The sequence below is a fragment of the Barbus barbus genome, assembly GCF_936440315.1.
Source record: "Barbus barbus genome assembly, chromosome: 14".
NCBI classification, from domain to species: domain Eukaryota; kingdom Metazoa; phylum Chordata; class Actinopteri; order Cypriniformes; family Cyprinidae; genus Barbus; species Barbus barbus.
Window position 1 is genome coordinate 12287342 of NC_136742.1, and position 20950 is coordinate 12308291.

Genomic DNA, 20950 nt, shown 5'->3' on the forward strand with positions numbered 1-20950 from the left:
ATTCCAAACCTGTATGAGTCTCTGTCTCATGTTGAATATAAAAAAATATATTTTAAAGAATGTTCAAACAGTTGATGCTCCCCATTTACTTAAATAATCCATAGTATTTCTTTCCCTACTATGGAAGTCAATGGGGACCAACAACTATTTGGTTCTTCAAAATATCTTCTTTTGTCTTCAACATAAGAAAGAAACTTATACAGGTTTGGAACAACATGAGGGTGAGGAAATTATGACAACATTTTCATTTTTGGGTGAACTATTCCTTCAGCTTGAGGATCTAATATTGTTACCTTGCTCTCTCGAGATGTCTGGCTTGTACCAAAACTTTGACGTATCTTGAACGAACTTCACATTTTCGGGCTTACTGACCATAAAATCTGTAAAGCAGAATATTAATATGCATATTAGAAGGCATATTAATATGCATGTGTGTGTGTGCTTACAGACAGACACGCTACAAACCTGGACTTGGTGTAGATCTGGTAGGTGAGGTGTTGTGACTGGCATAGGACGTGCTGACTGCACTCATGCTGAGCGGGAACATGGTCTCTGAGCCTTCAGTCCCTCGTCTCTTCAGGGGCAGAAGGGGAGGCTGAGCCACATCCAGACCCAGAGCCTCGAGACCCTCCACCGCCTCCAGCAGGCTGCTCTCCAGTCCCCCAACATCCAGAGAGGAGGACAGGCTGTGGGGGGCTCCGCGAGGGGAGCTGTGGGAGTTGGGGGCCGAGAGGGTGAGGGGTGGAGAGGGCTGAGGGGTATAGTGACTCAAGGGGGTGCTGGATCCACCCTCTAACCAGGAATGAGCTGGGGTGGGACTGCACAGAGAAGAGAAAACAGCACAGAGTTATCCTACATATCCTGTGCATAGACAAACACACCCCACCATATGTTTAAACATTGTTAAATATAGACTAGATGCACAATAGACCACACAAGTAGCCTGAAAAAGACAGCATTTACTTCAATAAGAATTACTCAAAAATTATTATTATTTATTATATGTAATTATATATAGTTATAAGATATTTTATATATGTATGTATGTATGTATATATATATACTGTATATATATGTTTTTTCATTGTGCATTCCAATTAGTCTCAATCAAACTGCAGTTGGGTTATTTTGATTAGGTTACAAAATAACTAAAAAATACAGCTAACTGACACAAAATACAATAAAAACATGATAACATAATAAAAAACATGATTTTTGAAAATTACGGAGTTATCTGTTTTTGCAAATAAACTCTTCATATATATTTAATAAGCATTTTTAAAGATTTAATGAGTGTTAGATGACAGAAAATGTAATCTAAATATGAAATTGGTAAAAAATGTACATGCACAATTAAATATCCAATATTGCCTGATAACTGATATGGTATGGATATATTGTGCATGCCTATTGATTGATGTGGTTGATTGACAGGCAGTACCTGTCTGTGTTGACCAATGGGCTGGGGTTGGACATAGAGTGTATAGATCCAAAGATCCTCTGACAGGAGGTGGGACTTCCTGTGACATCAGAGAGGAAGAGCTCTCCGTCGGATGACATAGATGTGTGTGTCATGCTGTCCACGTATCCTCGTGACTCTGAAAGGAAATACACAACAGGATTTTTAAGACCTGAACACCCACACACACACCTTCAACAAATTTCTCTGGCAGGGCTCTAGACTGCGACCATTTTTTGAGAGTTTGCGAGTAAAAATTTGACGTGGTCCCACTTGGGCGAGTGCCTGGTCTGCGCTGCTCCAAAGCATCTGCTTCATACAGCTCGCGCTGCAGAGCCGCGGCACATTGTAGCAGGAGTCAGATTTCACTGATCACGTGAAGAGAGGCGCTTTCAGTGCAAGCGCTTCAGTAGAGCCTGGTTTATACTCGCTGCGAAGGCGCGCGCAGCGGACTGAGTGCAGGAGGATTTGGTTTTCAAACTAAAGTAAAAGGCCGCTTCTTAAACCAGAGAAGGTGAACATGTTGGTGTTCTTGTAGAAAAACAACATGCCTGTCCTGTCAGCGACAGCCAGTTTAGTTTTAGTCTTAAAAAGTGAAAGGTGTATAGATAAGCAAAACAGACAATTATATTTTCTTGTAAAGAGTGACACCAAGATCGCAAATTTGAAAGTGAAAGTGAAAGCAAAAAAAGGAATTCCTGTTCACAAAATGTAAATCACAAATAATACAGATGAAAAAGAACGGGTTGAATGTTGAACACTTTCGTTACCATATAGTTAAGTTCATGTTTTCTGAATAAAAAATGATGCCTATCATACTTTTTTACTATGATTTACAAAACACACACACTAAAATGTCATTCAGTGTAACAATAGTTCATATCCTAACTATAAACTATGATAAAAGTTCATCAGCATGCATTGATTAATCAAATGTTGTATCAAATAAATAAAAAATTGCAACTAAATGATGTGTTCATGCGACCAGAATGAGTCTAGAGCCTTGTCTGGAAGATTCCATTCAGTATGAACAATGTCTTATTACAAGCCCACAAAAAGACCTGCGCTGTGCAATATGCTACTAGTTGCCAAATCCAGGTAATAAATCAAGTGGTATTATTGGATAGACCATTATAAGGGAGTTGGGCTTGTGGGTTTGGAAGGAGCCCATACACACGCATTCTTCAGATTGTGCACATAACAAACCACAGGGGAGGGACCCTGGAGGAATGTCTCCCACTCCCTCCCTCCTTCCCTGTCTGGAAACTGGCTGGTTATAATCAAATTAAAAAGAAGTAAAAAAGAAGTTGTAAAAAAGAAGTTGTAAAAAAGAAGTTGAAATATCTAGTAGTTGACTGTCAAATATTGCCACTAATACCTGTCCATTCATATTTCTTACCCATTGCTCCTAGAACAATTTCTATATTCTGCACGTAAATGTTCAAAATCCTAAACCACAACACACAAGCTCAGTCATTTTTGTATAATAATAACTGTTTTAGTGAAATTGATAGTCTTATAAAATCAATTAGAAATTTATGAACAAATCCCTGGATCCTTTTTTTCAGTAAAAGTATATATATTTTAAGCTATCATGGAATTACATTACACTTTTCATTATCTTTTAATGTAATTTTTTTAAACCAAAAAATAAAAAAAATAATAATAATCTTTTTTTTGTTGTTGTTGCAAAAAACAATTAATGATATATACACTGGCAAAATAAATAAATAAACAAACAAACAAGTTTACTATTTACTATAACAAATTATCATTTACTGGATGGTCTTGCATTTACATTCTTAGATTAATTAAAAAATATATTAAAACTATCTCCAAATATAATATTCAAAAATATCTTTACAGTAAAAATATATTTATGATTTTTCAGCTATCATGTAATTACAATGTAGCAGTATAATTTTGTACTCTTTTGAAAATTTAAAACCTACCACTTATTATTTATCATAAATAAACTTTTTATGTGTGCATGGGCCAATAAAATTCTATAAACTGGGCATTCAAAAAAAATAAAAAAATAAATACATTTAATAATAAAATTAAAAAAGATACATTTTTAATCTCAACAAATTTTGTAAACTCAAAAAGCTATCTAAAAAAATTGTAGATGAATTAGATAAGCAGTTCATGAGATGAACATTGTTTGTCCAATGTGTCTGTAGGGACAAAAATAAAAACAAACAAAAACAATCTGATGAAACTTCTTGGCCCTTGAGGCAAATTTGTCCCTCATGATGAAAGAGACTCACATGCTTGTAATTTTAAGTCATATAACTCCAAGAGAGAAACAAGGCTGATGTTTTGAGTATTGCAAATTTAACCAACAGTTCCAAGTAACTATCCATTGCATAATTATAGAAAATGCAATTAACTACAGACCTTAATGCTGGATTCGCCATGAATGTTTTCCTTCAGAAGACATTTACTAATCAAACATATACCATAGCATGATAGTAGATTATTCTTCGGCCATGACCTCACCCCTAACCACATCATGTGAGAGGTTGTCAAGGAGATGTTGTCTTTGAAAATGTAATACATAACAACATAAACACACAAACAACATTTGGAGGCAGACGAGTCTAAAGTGTTCCCAAAAATAGATCTTACGACCCACCCAAAAAACCCCAAAACTCATTCCCAAGACACAGGAATCCCAAAACTGCTTCCCAGAGATTCATCTGGTCTGCTTCCCTCTGATCAAAACAGCAACACAGCTGCTCACCAACACACTGATCTGGATGCAGGTGGTCAGCATGGGATGCTGGTTTGCTGGTGTCCCACCAGGCTTCTTAACTAGCTTAACCAGCAAGGCTTGCTTTTTCAATCAGCTTCTGCTGAAAGACTCATACTGGTCCACCAGCCTCACACTGCTACCAAAAAACACAGCTTCGCTGATCCACCAGCTAAATCAGAAAAGAAAAAAAAAAAAACATAAACCAACCTGAACTTGCACGGAAGTTCATTTAAGTCAATAAATGGATTCAAATGAAGCAGAAAGGCATCCAAACATAATTCTCCTGAAACCAACGGCATCAACAGATGTCAGGGTCACATGAGGATTGCAGCCAAGAGGTCAATGAACTGTTGAACTATACTGGCCCTTCAAAGAGAAAAGAAGATCTGGATGACCCTTCAAGACAGAAAAAAGAGGTCTGAGGGTCTAACAAGGAATTTATTACATGCCAAAAATGAAGCAGCACTGAAGACATTGAAGACATCAGACCAGTTCTGTTTTGAAACTTAAACTTTATGTCTCAAAACACAGTAAAATAAGAATGCAAATCAAAACCCAAGCTGGAGACCAATTCTGTGATGAAACAGAGAAGGTACAATATGTCACAAAACAGTGTTTTGAACAGCCAAACTACTTACAAATGAGCTCACATGCCTCTCACTCAAAGAAAGAAATTTAATATAATATGCTATACTATATTTAAAAGGGGTCATCGGATGCCCATTTTGCACAAGTTGATATGATTCTTTAAGGCAGGGGTCGGCAAGTTTGGCATCGGGCCAAAAAAAATTCCAGAACATAGTCAAAGGATAATTTAAGAAATGAATTGATAAAAAATACTACTGCAATTGCCTGACAGACTGTTACAGTGTCTTTTGTAACTGGTAGTGAGCTGTTACTCTGTGTTAAATCCTGTAGTAGGACAGTCATTAACAAAAAGCCACATTTGTGTGGCAGTGTCCGGCAGAGTAGCCTATGTGAGCGGAGTGGAGCGTCAACAATATTCCCTCAGCGCTCCGAGCATTTAATAATCACTCCGCTCCAGCTCCGCTCCGGGTTCACCATTTCCCGCTCCCGCTCCACTCCGCGCTCACTGATATCAGAAACACTGCTCTGCCTTCGCTATCTATTTCAGTAGGTATGAAAAAGTATTTCAGTAGGTTTGAAATATCACAGTTCTGTTCATAACGTATATATAAAAAAAAATTAATAAATAAAATAACAGGAGAGTTTCAACGTGGCTTATTGGAACTCTAGTGTGCAAACTTTTTTTCCTACCACATGAACTAATAACATGGTTATCAGCATTAAAAGGTATAATTGCTGCTTTTTGCAGAGCAAATTTGGTTTGTGATGAAAATATCAGTACTTTTTCATAAGTTATTTTACCTATACGGATCGATGCATTTCTTACAGATTTCTGCTCATTCGACATCGGATACAGAGGAAGTAGCACTGTAAGATTACATTTGTTTGAATGCATTATCGAGAAAGCGATTGCGTGTGAATAAGTGTTGTAGTACTTGTTTAAATCATGCCTTCAGCTGAAAATATTCAGTATAGGAAAAAACTAATTCCTTGAGAACTGCCTTCACATTTTTTCTGATTTGAGTGATCCTTCTCTATCAAGCTAGCTAAATATGTTTAACATGTGAATTCTTGCTAAATATGCAGTTATATTACAGGCTGTTGGCATGAATTGTACTCGGGATGGAGAGGTGGTGGAGCGAATGAAAACCAAGACGCTCCGACTTGTAAAAAAAATCTGCTCCTCGCTCCATTCAAATTCACACCGCTCTACTCCGCACTCCGCTCCGCTCACATACTCTGATTGTGAGTAACTGTTGCTGTCATGACAGATCTATTTCAGAACCAGCCGGTGGGCCAGATATTATTGCTGGCGGGCCAGTTTTGGCCCACGGGCCGCCTGCTGCCGACCACTGCTTTAGGCTCTTAATGAAAAGCCTGTAACATAGTTTGGTTAAAATTTCTCAGTGGTCAAAATTAGCTGTGTTTTCAGCAAGCCATTTTTTTGTTCCATGTTGCTTTAAATGCTAATGAGATCTGCTGACCCCGCCCCTCTCATCTGTGGGGTGACGAGCAGTACTGTTTACTTTACCTGCGAAACTGGCTAACTAGCGCATTATTAGGAAAGGCGATTTGCAAAGACTCATAAAAAACCCTTATACTCACTTCTTCTGTAGATGAAGCTGGATCACGAATGATTCCCGCGAACACTTCAAAGCGAAAGTAACGTTAATCCTCTGCGTCTTCAGCGGCTCAGATGTTGGGAGTTAATGATTACTGCTATATTCCTTATTACATCCAACAACAAAACACCTCAATCGCTTAATCAATCTTGTCTTCCTCTGCATCGGAGTCGACACATTGGCGGTCGGACTGTTTACAGCTCACTCAGGGCGGGTCTAAGGTAAGACGGTCTTGTCAATCAGCTATCGTGGGAGCGGTCTGTTCAGAACAACGTCATTCTGACAGGAATCTCAGAACAGCCTGATTTCAGAAAGGGGATTTTAAAATAGGGATTAAAAAAAAAAAAAAAAAAACACTGGATTTTTATCATTATAGGATGGATGTGTACACACACTTCCAACACACATTTATGTTCAAACAACTTGAAAAGTGAATTTTGCATCCGATGACCCCTTTAATATATTTTCTTATTCTATATTGTCAATATTCTTAATGTAATTATTTAAGGGCAAAGCATTTAATATTAGATGCAGTATCATTTTTAATATTGTTTTAATTCAGATATCTAAAGGAGGTGTTTAATACTTGATGCTATAAACTGGTCATCATTTTGTTTAAGTTTTTCCACAATTTTAAACTCAATAATAACTGTAGTTCACTTAAATTGTTTTTAAAAACATACCAGGGTTATTATCATCGTGTAAGCGTGTTTGTGTGCATGTCTGTTCAGACCAGGTCTTTCAGGATTAAATCTCCCGCATGCCAGCGAGACAAAGGACGACTTCAGTTTTACGGACTTAACAAACTCGCCATTCAAAGGAGGAATGCACGCACACACACGCAGTCAGCCAAGTTGAAAAATGTCCAGCTGTTGTGATCAAAGCTGCAAAGCTTAGCAGCATAGAGAATGTGTGGAGGGGAAAATAAAAAGAGAGATTCCAACACAGTAGAATTAAATACTTTCCAGTCAAAGGCATTACTCCAGTGCTATGATACATGGTCTAAAATATGTCTGCAGTAAGATTTAGCTCTAGTTTGAGTTATTTGTCTGACACCTGGGCTTCCTCTCAGACATCAGCTTCATTCATGACCAAATACACACAACTTATTTTCTGTATTAAAGACCTGTCCACTAGAGGTTCTACACAACCTGTCCACTTCTTTTAGCGACAAAACACACATACCAAAAATAACACACTTTCATTGCGTAGGAGATTCAAAAATCATTATTTTATAATTAAATTATTTAAGGGAAATTATTTAATATAGTAAACTAAATTATTTTAAATGTTTTTTAAGATTATCTTTATAATCTAATTATTTTGTCAAAAACATATTTATCTTTAAATGTTTAGTTTTATTGGATTTTTTATTTAATTATTTAGAGGATTTAATAATAAGTATTTAATATTAGGCACTGTATTATTTGCAATATTTCTCCATTTATAATTTTATAATGCAATTATTTAAGTGAAAACCATATTTAATATTAGGTGTTTAAAATGTCATTTTCATAATGTAATTATTTAAGGGCAAATATTATATTTTAGATGCTGGACTTTTTAAAATTCAATTATGTAGTGAATGTATTAAAATTTAGATGCTATAACTGGCCACACATTTTCACTAATCACTATTTTTTATTACTATTATTTATTTTTTGCAGTTTATTAAATAGTTATACAATGTGAAAAAAGTATATATATATATATATATATATATATATATATATAAAATTTACAGAATTAACAAATAGTATAAGTATTTGCATATTTTGATTTTGATTTTATAACTAATTAAGTGGCTCTTATTAAGTTTTGCTTACAAAGCCAATGGCAGTATTTTCTATGGATGTAGAGCAGAAGTTATTTGATATTTGTACACATATTTTTGTAATATAAGCACTATTTACTGATTATGCTGCAGTTTATTCAGTGTTTTGTTGCTCCATTCAACGTTGCTATTGTAAGCCCTTGTTCTTCGTCAAAGTGAGTCCTACCCTGGCAAAAGAACAGTAATAAACAAACCAAATTGTTTGTTTTCGATCATTTGGATGCGTGTTGTTCAATCTTAAACTCAAATCAGATGGAATTTCAGCTCAAACTGACCCAAGATTCATACTACGATTACATAACACATTCTTTCTCCATCCACATTCATTTGGACACAGGCCCAAACAAAACTGTCTTTTGTCCAGAGACAGAGAGAAGAATAGCGTCCACTGTCTCCACTCCACCTCCATCAGAGAGCTCACACATCCACTCACAACAAGAGCACTGCATCCATCTCTTTTTGTTTTTAGTACCGCCCATGGTTTCTTGATAAATCTGCCTGGATGAGAAAGTGCCAAAGCCTAAATCACCAATCTGAGGTGAATTACGGGACAAATCAAGTGTAAATGAGCTTTAGAAAAGAGTGAAAGCAAGATGTTTTCCACAAAACACTCCACTGGTGAAGTAGTGATCTGCTGAGTGTGTGAGAAAGCACATGAGGAATGCCAAACACTGACAGAACCAACAAAATATAGAGCAGTTTAAGCACAAACAAGGGGGCTTTTAAATGTGTTTGTCTTTATCAGTAAAGTTCTGGCAATGCAAATAACTCATTCAGATCTTCAGACAAAGTGCCCTAGTCTAAGAGCCAGCTGAAACAGGAAACATTCACATATAAACAAACCAAAAGAGCCTACCACATACACACCGCATATAAACATAAACGTCCTCTCCAAACCACAGACCCTGGACTTTTTGACATCTCAGCAAATCAAATATGTACTTGTGAACACATTACACTATAAAATCAGTATTTATGTCTTGTTACCCAATAAAAATATCTAAACATCCTCAAAACATGATAAAGTTCATTTTTAAAAGTAACTTAATAAGAAGTAAGTAACTTAATAAGAAGTAATAAGAAGTTGTATAGGACTTAATTTCAAAGAATGTAATAAATGCGTATAGAATGTATAAATAAAACAAAATAATAAAAAAATAAAATATAAAATAAAATTTGTCAAAATGTCAATGTACTTTGTACATTACAATGTAAGCTTATTTTCACTACTTTTTTCTGAAAAAAATTACATGGAATTCTTTGTCTCAAAGTTATGTTTTTTTTGTTTTTTAATTTTGTTTTGTTTTGATAATGATTGCATGCATATATTAAATTCTGAGGAAAGAAAAATAAAAAATGTGAGATGTTAATTCAAAATGTGGAGAAAAACCTCAGAACTGTGAGTTTAGAAACTCACAATTGCAATATATAAACTTGCAATCTGAGAAAAAGTCTAAACTGTGAGATATAAACAATTGTTTTTGAAAACAAGATATTTTTTCTATTATTATTATGTGACAGAATTAAACCAAAAGAATGACCTACACTCAAAAATAAATAAATAAATAAAAACAATCCTGGGATACGTTTTTAACCCCCAAAACTGGGTTTATTGGGACATTTTTATTATTTTTACCCAGGTGCTGGGTATTGGCAGTTTTACTCTATTTATGTTAAGCATAAATGTAATTAATTTAATATATGCTTAAAACAAGAGAAATGCATATTAAGGATGCTTTCTCAAAAACAAGTCTTTGTGTCATAAGAAATTGTCCATTTAGGTATAGATGTTTACATGTTCTGCTGGAAAACAAGACTGAAGATTTGCAGTCGAGAGGAGAGGAGAGGAGAGGAGAGGAGAGGAGAGGAGAGGAGAGGAGAGGAGAGGAGAAGAGAAGAGAAGAGAAGAGAAGAGAAGAGAAGAGAAGAGAAGAGAAGAGAAGAGAAGAGAAGAGAAGAGAAGAGAAGAGAAGAGAAGAGAAGAGAAAAGTTTTGTCCACGTTGAGGGGGGTGTTCACACAGACTTCATGCTGACAAGAAGACAATTCAAGTCTGCCAGAGATGGCTAGAGCAAATGGTTGATGTATTAGCATACAAACACACAGGCAAATGCTCACACACATGCAAAAACACAAGCACAATTCAAAAAGTTGGGTCAAAATGACACAAAATCTTTCCCCGCATACCTAGAGAAGCAGTCATGCTGAAGTATTCCTCAACAGAGACTCATCCACGGAAGATGCCGGCCACTGCTGTGCTCTGATGCTCCTGCACACTTTGTCACCCAGTGTCAGTCTTTCACGGCCCCAGTCTGTAACGTCTACTTTGTCAGTTATTCCACCTCACATTTTCTCCCTCTCTCACTCTCTATTGTGCTGTCTGCTTCCCGGCACAAACACTGACCACAGGCGGCACGTCACACAGTTGCTGTTCTGTCTAACTCTGTCCCTTCCTCTCTCTCTCTCTCTACTCATTTGTGCCTAGCCTGAATGAAGTCATTGAGTTTTTGGGATTCTGTTTAACCCCAGATGGAAAACTACTTCATTCTTCCAGCAGGACTGTGCCACTGGTTGACTGACTCCAGCTTTGAGGAATGAGAGAGGGAGGGAGGGAAGGGGGAGGGCTGAAGGAAAAGGAAGAGGGAGGTAGGACGACTGCCCCCAACTGGCATGAGGCAGAAAGGCAGTGAAAGACCCCCATGGCTTCATTACCATATGAGTTCATGAGTGCTCTTCTGCCTTTGATAGGCCATTCAAGCATTGTTCTCCGCAGACTCTCACAGTCTGTTTCACCTAACCAAACGGCAGCATCGGGTCAGGGGTGAGGATGGCCTTTTATGGACACCATTATGCTCTCCACCATGTGCTGCTGCTCAAAACATCTGCTTCTATGCAAAAACAGTCATTTTCTTAAGCAGTATTTCTCAAAGTAGTTTGGTCATCATTCTCTTAGCATGAGAAGCAACATTCACAAGATACTTATTTTCAAAGAAAATACCTTAAATATGTGTATTTTGTATTTTGATATTTGACTTTGGCAGATTATTTCACTTAAATACTTGATTAAATACTTAAATACTTATTATTTTTTTGTTTTTTTAAAGAAATGAACATAATCAGCTTGGAAAAAAAAGAAATTGAGACTCAAAGAAAACATGTGCTTCAAAAAAAAAAGCTAACTAACTAATTAAAATAATAAAATAAAATACCGGTGGTCCCAGACTTATGTATCTTGTTTAAAAAAAGGTCACAATCTTTTTTACAATAGCGCTCAAACATTCGGGGTCAATAAGATTTTAGCAAGGATGCATTAAATTGATGAAAAGTCACCTTAAAGATTTATACACTGTTACAAAAATTCTAAATCTTTAAAAAATCTAAACTCTAACATTTTAAATAAATGCTGTTCTTTTAAACTTTCTATTCATCACAGAATCCTGAAAAATGTATCATGGTTTCCACAAAACTGTTTTCCAACATTTAGCCTTGCCATAAATAAATTACATTTTAAGTTGTATTAAGATAGAAAACTTTAAATTGTAATAATATTTTACAACATTACTGTAATTTTGATCAAATAAATGCAGCTAAGAATAAGACACTTTTTTCAAAAACATTTAAAAAAAAATCTTACTGACCCCAAACTTTTTAGTGTATATAAAAATAAACGAATTAGTTGATAAATAAATAATGGACAAACTTCACAACTCATTTTAACTAAGTTCAATTACAAAGAAAAAAATATTCATGTAAAGATTGTTATGAAAAAAAATATTTCAGACTGTAATGTCCCTGACATGACCTCAGCCACTGTAGCACATAAATTAATTTAAAGGGGCCGTGCTTTACACTTCCTTCCCCCTCAAATGTCTGTTTAAATATTTGCATTTGTCTGTCAGTAAGAGTTTGGCTGTGAGACCTTTTATTTTCTCCTGTTTATTTAGATACTAAAACATAGATGGACTGATGTTACATAACCTCCAAATCTTCCCACATCAGGAAATTAAAATATACAAGACATTGTCCCCTCCTCTGAGCCAAACTTGCTGAAGGCCGGACGTGCTAAACGTTGTATAAAGAAACTAATATTTTTCATTATCACTTTGTTTATTGTTTTCTATTTAAAATCATGTAATGCTGGAAATTGGACTATAAGACTTTTAATGTTATGACTGCAGTTTGTAGTTGTTTGAGAATGTTTTTATATCTATCAGTGTATTTATTCAGTAAAAAGTAAAATATCTTTTGGATCTGTGAATTGTGCTGTAATATAATGATATAACATGGTCTTCCTTGCTCTTCCAAACTATTATTATTCCCATGTTTTCCTGTGCCTCCTGATTAAGATGTAATCAGGCAATAGTGTTTCTTCATAAAAGTTACATAATTGACCGATGGAATTATTTTTTATGAGTGCAAAATAAATCGTTGGGTTTTTCCATATGTGCTGATGACTTTGACTATAACGATTTTGATCCTTTTTTGTTTGCATAGCTTTAACAAATATGAATCTGACTACTAAATAAGGAAATCAAGAAATGACTGACAGAATAGCATTTGTAAAGTGTAAAGACTGCAATAATAACAGATGCTAGCATTGACAAGGACTTGTGTGAGGGGGTTAAGAAATGCATTCAACTCTAGTTTAAACAAGAACAAAGACGTTTTCTTTGCTTATAACTAGAGAGAAATAGCTGGACAAGGATGAAACTTCTAATGCACATGTGTGCTCTTTGTAGTGCACACTTTGGAAGGCTATGTGTTCAGCTGTACACATACAGTAAGGGTTTGTGTCAAAACTGAAGTACACGTTGGGCTTAATTCTAAGCACAGCTCTAGTTCCCAAAGCACTGACCGGCCAGGTTACAGGAAGTATGCATCCTGACCCAGAGGGCCACATCCTGTAGCAGAGTTATTTTGAGTAGCACAGAATTTGCGACAGCAGCAAGACAGACTTTGCTACAGGGGACCGTTTTTAAAGGTCACATTTGTGTGAGAAACGGTTGGATATTTTCCTGACTAGATCAACCGAAGACACACACAAATTGTTATCCACACACATTCTTGTCCTCTCATGTAGATAAACATGATTTTGCTACTGTAGATATAGTATAAAAGGAAGTAGCATAAGGATGTAGCCACTGTGGCAGTTGATTACCTTGCCATATTGGAGAGCTCATGTAGAGTCTACTGGGTTGAGATCCAGGTCTTGAAGAGATGGTGTCATGTCCACTCTTCACTATGAGAACAAAGAGACAATTAAATACATTAAGCAGTGGTGTGCCACAGGGTTCTATTCTTGGACCATTTTTATTTTCATTGTATATGTGTCCATTAGACTAAATTTTTCATAAATACAATTTTTTTTTTATCATTTATATGCTGATGATACAAAACTATTGTATATATTGCACTCCAAGTGGGTCTTAATTGTTTTTTTCACTAGTAAATTGCTTAGGCAAGGTTAAAGCCTCATTGGCCAGTACGTTTCTGAATCTTATCACTAATAAGGCAGAGCGTGTTGTTGTTTGTTGTTTTGCCCCATACAATGAAGAGCAATAGTATTACTCCAGTTTTAGCATCTTTACATTGGTTGCCTTTTTATTTTAGGATTCAGTTTAAGATTCTTTAAGATCAAAAAATGTTAGGACCTTCTCTGTTTTCTACTTCTTAACTATTCTTCTTTTTTTCTGACAGTGGATGTGGATGTGTTTAAGTTAAACATTACCAGGTTTTAATGTGTCTATGAGTATGTAAATGTTCATACTGTTTAGATTATCTGATGAAAAGCACTTTGGGCAATGCATGTATTTTGTAAATGTGCTATTGAAAAAAATATACAATGGTGGCCAAAATTATTAGAACACTAGTATTTTCACCAGCTAAAAATGGTTTTAAGTCAGTTACTTCTATCTTTTGCTGTAGTGTGTCAATAGGAAATATTAGTTTACATTTCCAAACATTAATTTTGCCATTGTAATAATCCAGTGACATTTTTGTTTGCACAAGGAGTCTGATAAAAGCCAGTGCTCCACACAGAGATCTGATCTCATCATCATCCAGTCTGTCTGGAATGACATGAAGAAACAGAACAAACTGAGACAGACTAAATCCAGAAGAATTGTTTCAGGTAGGTCTCTTGAAGCATCTTGGAGACATTGCCACAGTTCTTCTGGATTTAGTCTGTCTCAGTTTGTTCTGTTTCTTCATGTCATTCCAGACAGACTGGATGATGATGAGATCAGATCTCTGTGTGGAGCACTGGCTTTTATCAGACTCCTTGTGCAAACAAAAATCTCACTGGATTATTACATGTAAACTGATATTTCATACTGACACACTACAGCAAAAGATAGAAATAACTAAATTAAAAGTGTTTTTTTTTAGCTGGTGAAAATACTAATGTTCTAATACTTTTGGCCACCACTGTATTTTCATATATGACCACACAAGGGCTCTATAATAGTAACAGAGCTTAGTAAGGCAGTGAAAGGCTTACTCACATAACAAACATCAAGTACATTGTCAGTCTTACCATATGGAGTGGGGGGCGTCACAGGAAATCCCGGTGTGGGTGGAACTTGATTTAGACACAGTGGACTGTCAACCTCTGTAGGAAGGTCACCAATGTCAACAGCATCAGTGTGATATAGACCTCGCTGAAACAGGCAAAAACATACAAGGCATTGTTGTAGCAATGTTCTGGGTTCAATACAAGTTAAACTTGTATTTTACATTGGGCAAAAATTTGCACAGGGTTAGGAAGCGATTTTATCGCACTAGTTTCCAGTTAAGTGTTTAATGTTTAAGTTTTGAGGCTATTTGTGAATTTGTACCGATGGTGTTTCAAAGACGAATCTCTGGTTGTTCAGCATTCGATCGCCACCCACCTTTCGCAGCACAGAGTATTCAGAGACATTACTGAGCTGTGTCTGCCCCCAACCTGTACAGACAGAGACATTGAATTCAGTGTTGATATTCAATGCATGACAGATCACATTTAACTGTGACTGGTCATTCAGATTTGAAATACGAGGATCTCACTCTTATTTATAATTTTCTAACACCAAACAAACGACAGGAACTAAAATAGCATGCTGCTCTCAAACAACACTTGTTTAGATGAGAGCCATGAGAAGTTGTTTATGACCTTACATAAACAAGAGCCATTGACGGGGCTGTGCTAGATTACATTCCATAAAAACATTAAAATAAATAACAACAACAACAAACATAAACAATAATAATAATAATAATAGTAGAAGTAAAATAAAAAAATTATTATAGAAATTAGAGAAATATAAATAATGTAATACATTTTATAAAATTTCATAAATACATTTTTATAAATTAAATAAATACATTCACAAGATTTTTGATCTTGAGAATTTTGATTAATTGGGTCACATTTTCTGGGGCCTTCTGCTTTGCATAGTTCTATTTTAAACAATTGTATCCATTACAAATTATATTATAACAGTTTGACTAAAACGTTTAATTTCAAAATATCTTATTATTTAGTTTCTGTCTTTTGCTTAAATGACAGCACCACTCAAGATACATGAAAACATATTCTCCAGCATGACCAAAGATCATTTTGAGCATCAATGAGCTTCAAAAACATCTGACCCTCTATACAATAAATCACATGATCAATGACACAAATGTTCTTATTTGATTAGAGACCTAAAAAAAGTGTAGATTCTGAAAAAAAAATCTTAATTTTACTTTAAAATTAACTTTATTTGATTTATTTGATTATTTCTGGGTTTAAATTTTAAAATATCCCATATTATCAGTGCGGTCTCGGAATTTTGAATCCCAGTTTTTCATAACAAGTATAAAAACATAGTAATAAATGGGCACCAGTACAAACTCTGTTAACTATCACTGTACAGAGTACAGAAAAACAAAATCCTTGAGACTCGATGATGGGGAAAGGCAACATGTTTTGTGTGTCAGTAGACGCTCACTTCAAATGCATTCCTCAGCCCTTACACCATGTGTATTCAAACACACACACCACAGGGCATATATCTAGTGACATACTACAGTAATAATAACACTCTGCATAGATTTCTGTTCTCTGCTCTACTCAAAGACTTCATTCCAGATGTCAGAGTTGCTCTGACACGGGCTGATCCAGTAAGAAAGGATCTTGGGATCTTATAACAGAATAGACAGGGAACATATGCAAGGCAGGGGACACACTTCAAAAGCAAAAAGACCCACTCAGTATGCCGAGGTCAAAGGATAGAGAGTAATGAGTTAATGCAGACTGCATCACAGATGTGTTTGGTAAAGCAGCGGTCAATATAGCATTATTAAGGAGTAACTAAATGGTTGTCAAGGGCATTGTTATTACACTTCTAGAAATGACTGTCAATTTTTAAACTAAAGGCAGCGTAGAGGTCACATTTACACTTTGCAAGCACTCCATACTAGACCTGGATGTTTACATATTCAAGCACAGTCCCACTTAAACACACACACACACACACACACACAGAGAGAGAGAGAGAGAGAGAGAGAGAGAGAGAAATGAAAGGCAGGACTTTATTTTCTTTAGCAAACCTGTCAGGAGCAGCACATAGAGGACCACTGTATGTTACTTGTGTGCATTTATTAACATAAATTAGGCCCCTGCCAATAGAAACCTCAAAAATGTATTAAAAAAGTCACTAGACTGAGGGCTCAGACATTAGCCTGTGAACAAGGCAAAAATGCTACATGTATTTGAAATGTGAATGTAATATGTATCTATACATACACACACCACCATTCTAAGATTTTGGTTCTGTGAGATTTTTTAATGTTTTAAAATAATTTATGATGATTATTTGATTTATAGAAAGTTTAAAAGAACAACATTTGTTTAAAATAAACATATTTGTAAGAGTATACATGACTTTACAAGTAAATTTTGATCAATTTAATGAAAAAAAAATGTATTGGTGCTAAATTTTGAACTGTAGAATATATGAAAAAATAAACAAAATGTTGGTTGCCTTATGATATCTATTTATAGTTACCTTTGTATTTGATATTTGATTTTACAGTCATAATAATGGAACGATGAGCATATATTCCAATTCGAATTTACAAAAGTATTTGATATAACAGCATCCTGTGCATTTTATGTTTAGAAAAACAAATATACAAAGTATAAGTTACAAAATCAAAAAGGTAAAAATATTGCCTCTTAATTAAAAGGTAAATTTGTTGGGCATGTGCAGAAATTGTGTATATATCAAGTTTGTGAACTCTTACATGATGTAAATGTACGTTGACAATACCATGGTACTTTGATGGTCTCCGATAGTAATACCATGGTACTTTTAATATTTACTATGTTACACAATGCTTGCTATATTCATATACTGTGGCATTTATATGATACACCACGGTATTTCAAAGAATATCATAGTATTTTGTACAAAAACACAACTAGAATACTTCTGGTGAATTGCTGGCCAGTTGGAATCAATAAATTGATTCAGGACTGATGAATGTTACAGGATTTGCTCTTACCTGACTGGAGGGATTTGGCCGGTCCAACCGAATGCGTCTTTCCATTGGTCTGAAGGGAGGCCGATCGGGTCATGTGACTCCTTGCTTGTGTGGGGATTGGTTCAAAGTCAGGGTCAAGGTCCAGGATCAGCCGATTGAGCTGTTCGATTGACTGATCAGCATCCAAAGCCAGTGTCGCAAACTCATCATCCTTGTCTGGCTCAGACTGAGTCTCCGGAAAGCCATTGTCTGGTAATGAAAGTTTGTTTGCACCTTTTTGGAGCTCTATCTCCTCTCTGTGTTCCAGTCTGTCTGATGGAGTGTGCATGTAAGACGTGGACTGTTGCTGTTTTACCCATATATGTGTCTGATATCCAGAAGGTACTGAAGTGTGTGAGAGTGTGTTTGAGGAATTCACGTCTCTAAATATGGCAGGAGGAGCTTCCCTTTGACAATCATCTGATTGGACAGAGTTCTGACATTCAAATGAAGACAAGCCAGACATTTCCTTTGAAGACAGTGTGTCTTTAGAGTCTGAAACAGCAGCATTCGGAGCAATGATGTCATCGTCATCATCTATAATATCCGTCTCTCGTTCTATGAACATTGTTTCACCATTTAAATGACTGGAATGATCAAATGTAGCTTGATTGGCTTTAGGGTCACGTCTCGGGATGCCTGGAGAAGGTTGTTTCTCCTCCATTCTGAGCCCAGGGATCACTCTGGGGAGCTGGGGATGCTCCTCAGAGCCGTAGCTGATTGGGAACCCAGAGGTTTGTCCTCCAGTCCACTGGGAGGAGCTGGAGAGTCCAGAGTCACTACTCAGATAGTGTGCGCCTTCTTTTTGTTTGGCTGTGGAAGAAAGAACGAAAAGTCAGTACAATCAGTAGAGAATTAGTTGACCTCTGCCATTTAGAACTCATTTAGGACTTATGGTGCGTTCCAGCGCTCTTAAAAAGTTCAAAATGTATTCAAAAGTTCAAATGAAGCTGGAATTATTCTGCCTGGTGTGTTCAAATCACTTTGAAAGGAGCAAAATGCAGCAAGAATATATAGCAAAGTTTTTCTTTTTACTTTACTTCTACAAAATCATAAATAAAGAGTGTGCTTTTGCTTTATTATGTTCTTACTAAATTTGTGAACATGCTGTAAGCTGAATAGTTACATATATTTATCATAAATGTACAAAACCATAAAAAATTCTACTATTGTATAGGCCTAATCATGCCAGTTTTTACATTTTATCGTAAATAAAATAGTAATTTCATACATTTCAGCAAATTTACCATCAAAACAGATCCTGAATTTACGGTGTCCACCATGTTTTCTCACTGACACGCCCCTAACTTTTACTGTTTTTATGACATTGTGCTGACATTTATCAGTTTGCGTAGATACAAACTTTTCAAATATATCTTTGTCTAGCCTATATAATTTATACTTACACCTATTGGTGTGGATGAAGAATCATGCAAAAGCAAAGTGCAGATTTTAGAGATTTTCCCAGTCGATATGTTAAAGTAATTCATTTCAAACAAGTTTGTCAATATTACTACTCATTTCATTATGTATAACAATTTTAAAGTGTAAAAAGTTACCATAGTAACACATAGGTGTTGAAAACAAAGTCACACCTGTGGCCCCTTATCTTCACCCACTCCTCCTACATTCAGTTGTGTGTGTCATACTCTGGGGTCCAGTGGAAATGCAAACACGTCTCTAACGAGTTGCAGACACCTTAGTCATCACACAAACACACAGGTACACAGACCTAGATATGTTTTTGTGTGGCCGTTGTGTGTGTTCTAGCGAAGACACATCAGTCAGCCGGCAGCAGCTGAACACAGATCGCAGCAGATAGCGTCATGTGTCATGACACACTCAAAGACAGATCATGACTGATAACACATATCTACTGTTCAGCATGAAGCCAGAAGGCAGCATCACACATGCAGGCTTGTACAAACACATGCGAACACTGATATTTAACATCACGCCACACTCTATGATCATTTCAGCAATAGAGTCCAGCAGGGTGAGTCCTGATGTCCTGATGTGTTTTTTTTTTAGGTAAAATCCCAAAACCGAGCAGGCATTTTAGCACTTCTAGTTTTACCAGTGGGTTTGAGTTGGGGGGGGGTTATACTGGTGCCGTGAGGGGGGTGAGTGTAACCGAGGTAGACCAGTAAGAGCTGTTGCATGTAAACCTCACTCTCCTGATCTCAAAAAGAGGCGCTCTAGCGACTGACGCTAGAGGCTGTAGCCTTTAGCCTCCTCATTAGAGCGCCCGCCTCCCGTGCCAGAGACCCACTCGGAATAAGTTGTGGCGGTGTTGACCCGGGGGGTAGTTATATAGACAAGATATATATGTTATGTAAAAATGGGGTTTTGTCAACCAGAAACAATCCTTTCACACATACTCACTTTATACTGTCTTTAACTACTATGTACTAACATTTAAATTAATAACTGATACAACGGTGTAAATACATGCTTTTTATATAAAAAAGAAAAACCCTGATGTAATTAATTTCTGTAACTACACTGTTTATCCTATCCCTTAAACCACTCTTAGCACCAACCACGCCACAAAACCTGTCGCTAACCTTAACCGTGTCACCTCAATAGCAACAAACGTGTTATGCAATACAATATGAACACATTAAGTACATTGTATATTTGTTTTGATGCAAGTACATGGCAAGTAAATACACATAATATAAATTGCATGGGAATGATCACAATAGCAAAACTGGTTAGTATTTCAACTGGTGAAAAACACAGACCTTTTTAACTAAACCAGTAAAGCTTCCCTAGTCTCAAGAGGCTGAAATCCAAATACCAGGCATGCATGATAAAACGCCACAGCTGGCAACTGTCTCACACACTCACACACACAGGCATATAAACACACACCCAGCAACTGAGATTCTACAGTCATCATACTGCCAAACGAACTTTATCATAATCTAAAAATAAATATTTAATAGACCACTTGATCAAAACCAACTAGTTCAATAAATCGTTCAGCAGTGACAACAAACTTGACTTTGACTTTGCAACTAACAAAAAGTCCACATTATAAATTAGTAAAAGAGCAACATACTAATATTTTGTCATATTCTGCCCAAATATGTTTTAGCCAAGCGCCTTAAGATGACATAAAACATCAAATGCAAA

At 36.0% G+C, this 20950-nt stretch overlaps 1 protein-coding gene across 4 annotated transcripts in view; it reads right to left on the reverse strand.

The window, feature by feature from the left end:
- LOC306880603 (tensin-3-like) overlaps nt 1-20950 on the reverse strand; it is a 44823-nt gene that overhangs the window by 7934 nt on the left and 15939 nt on the right. For all 4 annotated transcript variants that reach the window (XM_079434234.1, XM_079434232.1, XM_079434235.1 and 1 more), the window contains 7 exons: nt 17792-18622; nt 15097-15203; nt 14796-14919; nt 13419-13499; nt 1442-1598; nt 466-818; nt 294-380 (listed from right to left, as the gene is read on the reverse strand). In XM_079434234.1, coding sequence (XP_079290360.1) covers nt 294-380; nt 466-818; nt 1442-1598; nt 13419-13499; nt 14796-14919; nt 15097-15203; nt 17792-18622 — 1740 coding nt within the window. The remainder of the gene's footprint in view (nt 1-293; nt 381-465; nt 819-1441; nt 1599-13418; nt 13500-14795; nt 14920-15096; nt 15204-17791; nt 18623-20950) is intronic.